The sequence below is a fragment of the Camelina sativa genome, chromosome 20 (genome assembly GCF_000633955.1).
Source record: "Camelina sativa cultivar DH55 chromosome 20, Cs, whole genome shotgun sequence".
Classification (NCBI taxonomy): Eukaryota; Viridiplantae; Streptophyta; class Magnoliopsida; order Brassicales; family Brassicaceae; genus Camelina; species Camelina sativa.
Genome location: NC_025704.1, coordinates 11,137,955 through 11,145,959, shown reverse-complemented (window position 1 = coordinate 11,145,959; position 8,005 = coordinate 11,137,955). Strand labels below are relative to the sequence as shown.

General features: G+C 34.0%; 2 protein-coding genes across 2 annotated transcripts; one reads left to right on the top strand and one right to left on the bottom strand.

The window, feature by feature from the left end:
• On the top strand, positions 3,533–4,461 carry LOC104770458. Its single transcript, XM_010494891.2, has one exon. The coding sequence runs from the start codon at positions 3,853–3,855 to the stop codon at positions 4,240–4,242; it is 390 nt and encodes a 129-aa protein (XP_010493193.1). The 5' UTR covers positions 3,533–3,852; the 3' UTR covers positions 4,243–4,461.
• LOC104770457 (auxin-responsive protein SAUR36-like) lies at positions 5,764–7,774 on the bottom strand. The gene is made up of 3 exons (XM_010494888.2): positions 7,349–7,774; positions 6,335–6,889; positions 5,764–6,020 (listed from the first exon to the last, which is right to left on the bottom strand). Exons 2-3 carry the CDS (start codon positions 6,804–6,806, stop codon positions 5,989–5,991), a joined length of 504 nt encoding a protein of 167 aa, XP_010493190.1. The 5' UTR covers positions 6,807–6,889; positions 7,349–7,774; the 3' UTR covers positions 5,764–5,988.

The window sequence follows — 8,005 nt, the reverse complement described above, 5'->3', positions numbered from 1 at the left end:
TGAAGAGAGTGGTTCCGGTGTTTGAAGAATAAAACAAGATCTCCTTTTGATTCTTATTATCATTCGGATTTGGGTACTCTTTTGTGTTCCTCTGCTTCTTTGTTATTTTCATTCCTTTGGCATTGTTTTCCTCTGCCCTCTAAGGCATTGCTTTGAATTCTGGTTGTTGGGAGATTTCCCTGCTAATTGCAGTAAAATTTCGATTTTACTATCTTGAAGTTGTCTTTTGCATTTAGTTCCTCAATAATTTACATATTCCAGCAACCAAAACCAACCACCATTAAACAGTAAAAAGTGTGGCCATTATGAGATGACAGATCATCTAGAAACAAATCAATATTGTTAGAGTTGGGCTTCTTAGTTTTAGGCTTGGACTAGGTTGACTATGTTTCAACCTAAGTGGATCTTCGATGGGCTTTTCAATTAGACCTACATACTTGGTTGTTGTAACAGGATAGATTGGCGAGAGAAAGAGGAGTAAACGGGCAGCATCATCATCTGCTTCTCTCTCCTTGCTCTTCAGTTCTTTATCCTTTGTTTTAGCTTTATCCTAGAGAACACATAACTTTTAAGCAGACTATATATGACAGCTTTCCATATGGAAAAATGCCATTGATGTGGAGCTAAAGACTCTTGAACAAAACAGAACTTGGTATACTGAGTCTCTTAATTCTTATCAGCTCAGAAGAATGTGTGCGTTGTAAATGGGTTTTTAAGTTCAAACATAAGCTTGATTTTTCAGTGGAGTTTATGAGTAGTGTTGTACTCAGTTGGTTAGCTTAGCTTGGACGTTGTTAGAGTTGGTTAAGTGAGTTGTGAAATTGATTATGTATCTACGAATCAGAAGACCTTTTTATACATCACTATACTCTTTCAGGTTCTAAACACATAATATGATAACTCACGCCTACTGCCACCCGTAGAGGTACATACAACTTGCATTCATCTACGAATGTTACTGTTGTTGACCCAAATTGCTGCACAATAATTCACAATGTAATAAGATTGAAGAGTGTCATTAATACCATGCAAGTGGAGACGCATAAAGTCAATCTACACCAACTCGTTGCACATGTCTTTCTTGTTTGGTATGGTTGACGATGGTCGAATTTCTCACATGTATAGTGCAACAATCTTTGTAACAAGAAGGATTTTCATGTCGATGTTATATAATAATATGTGTGGAAACAACTTGATCAAATTATAATCTAAGATTCTAAGTAGGTAGATATATGGAGGATATTATTTCTTGTGATGATCACAAATTCGAAGCATCTCTCATTTATATAACCCTTGTGTCAGAGTTATATCTTATGATTAGTCCGATTCTCCGCCGTGTGATTAAAACATATAAGGGTTCAATCGATTCTCATTAGCTAATACTAATAATTTGGAAGACAAAGGGATAATAATATAGGGAGAATTCTTGGGTTTCCGACAATATATATTTTGATGATATAATACTTTGAATAAAAAGACATCAAAAGATCCAAATGGGTCCTCGCTTACCAACATACACTAAGAGGGAATAAAAACGGTTTATTAAGTATTTATTATACTTTCGGTATTGTTTTAAAATGTTTCCTCAAAACAAATGTTTGGTCTTATTGTCCACGGGCTATGCACCACTTAGAAGTGGGGAACACACATGTGTGTGCATTCCCCTTTGGTTAAGACACTTCTGATATTAAGAACTAAAGCTTATTATCAACTTCATGATAATTTCCATGGTTTAGGTTTTTCACAAGTTTAGATTATATATATGTTTTGCAATGGCGAACCTAAACTATGAATGCTAATGTGATATTTTATCGACGCGGTTAGCCATTATTTTGAAATACATTTTGTAAGGGATTTACAAACGTTTTGAAAGTAAAATTACTAGAATATCAAACATCATTTTGTAACTACTGTATATATACTCATAAAATACAATTTATGTAAGTCATATTCTTTGGCCATGAATTTCATAGTGAAGTTTCATACTTATCTTCGAAACTTGTAAGGAAAAACTGGATATCCGTAGTATAAAACATTAAGTACTCAACTCAATATTGGCTTTGACCTACATGACAAATTCTCAATCACCACCGTATACCATAAATTAGTTTATTTTTCATCAGACATGATTATACATTGTAAACGCAAATGCAAAATCCAAAATAATATCTTTTGTCTTTTTTCAAAGAGGTAATAATTGATTCTTACTTTGAAGTTTGAAGGAGAAAAACAACAACCAGAGTCTTTCAACGAACGTTTTGGCCTTTTGGGAAAGAAAATAAGCTCCGTCGTATTCGTCTAAACGGTTCGTCTACAGCTTGACGCTTTGGCAGGTGAAGAGTCCGCCCATATTGGACTTGAAATTTTCATTAACAAATTTAATTTATAATAAAGTTAGAATTGGTAGTTACTCTCATCTTAATTTCTTCTATATTATCTTTACTTGGACTCTTCCGCCAATCTTTTATTTCTCACTTCTAATTAATATTATGGCATAGTTTATTAAGAGGATTGATAAACTTTTTCATAAATTATAAGTAGACAAATTACTAGGAGGAGGTCCAATATATTAAATATTAATACATTGGTTACATGATTAGAAAGACATTTGATGCTCATTGTGTCGGCTGATTATGATAACATTTTTACGTAAAAAAAAGAGAGACAAATCTTCCGGAACTCACATGCTGTAACAGTAGTGGCCAATACAACGTAAATAATAAATACATTGCACAAAAGAATAATGTCGGACTCTAATCTAACCACAACAACATGACAAAAAAATTTGGCAATTTGATACATAGGTGTTTTGTAACATGTTATGTGTAAGGAAAAAAAGAAGATGATAATTTTTTTAATCAAAAGAAATAATAGTCTAGATACTAGCCAAATTACCTAACAAAATAGAAGTAGCCGCTTTTAAAGTTCATGAACCTCCTTTAGTTGTTGGATTAATTTATTATAATTATTGAGTGATTACATAAAGTTCAAGTTTTCATTTATATTGTTATGATCTTCATTCAAAGATAAAACATTGTGTATAAACAAGAAAAAAATATGGGAACTCCATAAATTGTTAGAAGAAAAAAATGTGATTATTAAATAAACAATTAAAGTTCGTTGAAAAAAGGTACAATTAAAATTTTAAAATGAATACAATGAAAATTCGTTGAAGATATGTATATACATTGCATCAAAATATATAGTCTAGGGGTGTATAATAAAGTCGTCATGATACTTTACCATCCGAATTTATTTCCATTAAAAAGTGATGATGAAAATCCAACACTAATCCAAACTTCATCCACCAAGATAATAGTTTTACACACTCGAAGTCTCTCATAGGGTCTTACCACAACGTAGTTAAAACGTTAGTTAAATAAATTTTAAATCATCATGGAGCAATGATGATGTATATGGTTGACTGGGATAACAAAAACTTTTGGAGTGATGTGGATTTGCATGGTTTTTTTTTATATAAAAGCAAAAGTATTTTTTAGGGTGTGTGACACTCGCTTTTATTTTTCTAATTCATAATCATAATCTTTTCGAATAATTGCTTCCGACTCTTGGCAACTTATAGGCTACTTATAGAGATTTGCCCAAATATAAAATAAAGGAAACTTATAGATTATTGGCTATTCAAAATCGGTTGATAAGGTACCTGAGGGTTCTCAAATTTTTTAAAACAAATTTCTATTGGGCGAAAAAGAAACTATAACTACGAAACTACCCCTATAAACTTTATATAAAGAACCCCATTCTCATTCCTTTCTTCGACATCGACATCTCTCTCTCTATCTCTTACCGAAAAACTCACTCCGGCGTTAAAGTCTCCAAACCGAATCGAAAATGGCGAAAGGAGGAAACAAACTGATGAAGCTGAAGTCAGTTTTGAAGAAGCTCAACTCATTCAACACCAAGCCAAACCAGCCATCGTCGGCTCCAGCTAATCACGGCCGATCCTCCGCCGTGAGTGCATTTCCCTCTGAATATCTTCAAACTGTCTACGTCGGCCGAACACGTCGACAGTACCATGTGAGCTCTGACGTCGTGAGCCACCCGCTCTTTCAGCAGCTAGCGGCGGTGGATGGTGGCTGTGGCGGCAGCGAGGATGGTTCCATCTCCGTGTCGTGCGAAGTTGTCTTGTTTGAGCATTTACTTTGGATGCTGGAGAACGCCGACGCCGACGAGTCACGTCCCGAGTCCGTCCACGAACTCGTCGAGTTCTACGCTTGTTAACTTCTTTACAATTAATTTAGGTCCGTCCGAAATATATGATGCTGTTTGTATATTCTATACTTCGTATACTTTACAGTCTTTCGTTAAACAAAATTTTATATATATATTTTTTTCTGTTAAACGATACGACAACCGATAAATAAATGTATATTGTGTGTAAACATTGACTTGCAATGTAATATAAGAATGATCAATTTTAATATGTACGGGATAAAACCAGTGCCGGCTTAAACATATTACGTGTCCCTGGGCAAACAAAAAAAAAATGCCCCTTAACCTATAGAAAAACTTACTGATATTTTTTTAAAAGTCTTTTTGGTTCATATAATTTTTTTTTGTGCCCATTTTTAGCTTACAAATTTTTTTTTTGTGCCCCTTTAAATTAAAAATATATTTTTTCTGCCTCTTTAACTTACAGAAAAAAAAAAATGTGTGCCCCTTTTCTGATACGTATATGTCTCTTTAATCTATGTACCCGGAGCGGTCGCACTGCCCGCCCTCCCTGTTAAGCCGGCACTGGATAAAACTAATTGCAATGTCAATGTTGATCAATATATTGGATATATATACAATACTCGGAGCTACGGCGGTCAAATGAGTATAGCAGACTTCGTGAACTAGATCGATCAATCACGGGTTACAAAATTTCAACCCTAATCAATTCATCTTATATTTTATTTTATACTGATTGGCCCATACGTCATTAAAATATTTCACAAAGGAAATATGAGGGTTGACGCAGGGGAGAAGGGGGCTTCCGGAGTCCGGACACCTCGTCAATGTGAAATTTTATTTATCTTCTTAAAAAAAGAAACACAGAATTAATTTTCCACAAAAGAACTACGTCATCTTTAATTTTCGTTTTCTCAAAAGATATGCTGACATGTTGTAAAAAGGTTTTGCATTTTTAGTTCTAAAAATTCACATGTAAAACTAATCCATATGTTTTCCTGTTTTATGACGTTCCACAATTCCCAAACGTATGATAAAATAAGTATTCCAAAGTAACATATATACTCTTAATTTGTCCCCACATGCCCACGCACACAAGAACATTATCGCATGGCCGCATGGGAACACAATTGGAGCTTCCCATACCAGTAGACTGAACAACATATTAAATTACGTGTATTCACAATTAATTGTGATCCAACAAGGCAACAATCCATATATACATCAGCTAAAATAAAATAAAACGTATATATACACACAAATTCTTGACAAATCAACTACACTCCATGTATATGTAACCCCTCAAAATCTTAAATAAAAAGTATTTACACCAAATCCGACCAGTTCTTGAAAAAATCAACCACAAGCCATATATTGATATATACCCCATGCCATATAAAGTATATAAGTTTGTTGCATATTATTCACTAGTCTACTTGATTGACACACATAACAGTCGTTTTCGATAATAACAATTGACGAGAAGACAAGAAATGTGCACATGTTTTCGTTCAAGAGGTTATATTTTTGTTTATAATTTCGTATCACACTTTGACCACCAAATCCTTTCACATCTAACATATATGGCTAGTAAACTTATATCGTCATTGACAAAGAATGAAGAAAGAAAAAAAACCAGGAAAACACAAAAAAATAACCTGATTTTTACAATTACACCCCAAATTTATCATCCCTATTAGTTTCCATCAGTATATGATTAATTAAAAGATAACAAGAATCATGGTAACAAAATAAAAAGTTATAGGAGTTTTTTTTTTATCACTTGACTTGTATTTACTCTTCCTTTGCTGCTACTGCCTCCTCATCTGCAAAAGACAAGACAAAACCATCAGTATCGCTCTTGTTTCTCAAAAATCAGCATAACAATATAGTGACCAATCTATTGCTTGATTTCTCATCAAACAATTTGTAAAGTCTCTTCTGATTGTTAATGGAGCAGAAAAGATGATAAGCGTATGGTGGTTGCTAATGTATCCCTAACAGGCTCGACAGGCCCATTTGCAGCCCAGCATGTTTTTAGCCTTGATTCATCATGGTTTAAACCCAGTCCTGCCTGATTTTAAGCCTGGCTTGGCCATTGATATGATGGTCTAGATAAGAGAGAGGTCTTTGGGCTTACCGGAGTTGTCATCTTCATCAGGGTGATGATCATTAGGATTGTTCTCCATGCATTTAAGTAAGTACTTGAAAGTCTCGACCTCGCAAGGGATGGTGAGGGCGCCGCTCTGATCAAAACCAAACTCTTCCTCTGCTTTCTCAAGCAACACCTTGAAGAGGGAGTGGCTGAGATAGCTTGTCGGTATGATAAACCTCCTTAGCTCTGGTCCAACATAAACCGCAAGATACCCTTTAGGAACATCACGAGGCGGCTCAGGGCTTTGACAGTTCTCCTCATCCGAGTCAGCGTTCTTTACTTCTAATAGCCTCTTGTTGAGGGCGGGTGCAATCATCTCGGCCGCTTGCTTTCCTGCTTCCAATGGAGGAACATCTGACTTGGGGCCTATCGTTACGGTTTGCCATTTCTGCAAAATCTCCTTAAGCCTCACAATCTGCCTGATTCCGGTTAACTTTGCCGCGTTGTTTTCATCCATCTGCCTAATTAATAATCCCGCACACACGTTTCGTTAATGAGAGATCAAATGTCACATATGATCTTCTTCTTCTTCCCTTGTAGCTGCATTTACAATACCACAAACTAAGTTGCATCAAAACAAAGAAATAAACACATTACACAGTTTTATGACCCCTAAATAAATAAATATAAGCAGCCAAAACAGAGGACCCACCCACATCTACAAGATAAGCAGATCCAAAAGCGTCTTTATTAAAGAATGTTCTTTCTCAAACTGCAAATATTTTTAGAGTCCACTTTTTTATGAACATGGAATCTATGGTAACCCTATCAACCAGATCATTCTCAAGAACATCAAACCTTAAAAAATATAATTAAAAAAAAAACAACAACAAAAAAAAAAACTGAATCTAGATTTAGATCCGGATCCGTAATATAAAAAAAGTTCTCAAAAGAATAAAAATAAATTCAGATGAAAACAAAAACCTTAAAAGTTATAAACAAGCAATCGTGTGAATTACGTAAGTATAAACATTATCAGAATAAATAAGAATTAATTACCTGAAGAGGAAAACGAATCGAAGCTTTCGTTAGCTATAAAGAAGACACGATGAAGAAACACACCATGCAACAACCAAACAAAAAAAGGAGCTCACAAAGGTTTCGTTTTGTTTTTTGTACGCTTGGATCTTTTTTTAGGTTTTTTCTGTTATCAAATAGCTCAAAAACGATGATGATACGAGGAAGAGATGTTTTCAAGTACTTCTGAAACTAAACAAAAAATATTAAAACTGAAAAAAAAACAAAATCAAAAGTTAATATAGAATCTAAATATTTGGTGGGGTGAAATTAAAAACGAATTAGAGAGAAGCGGATTTTGAGAGATGGCGAGAGAAATTAAGGATTGCCTTTATTTGGATTTTTATAGTTTCATTGATTCTCTCTCGCAGGATCTTTTTTTTTTAAAGATTTTTTTTTTTTTTTTTGTTGGCTATCCCTTCACTTTCGCCTTTTCAGGTTCTTCTGTTTTATTTTCTCACGTTCCTTCCTCATATATTTTTTTTAAATTTATTATCGGAAAAATTAGAAATAAAGAATAAATAAATCAATTATTGTCCATCTATGCATTCTATAAACAAGATTGATCACATATGCATTTATATTATTAAAATCTCATTATAATCTTAGTTTTTTAAAATCTTACAAAACGTTAAAAAA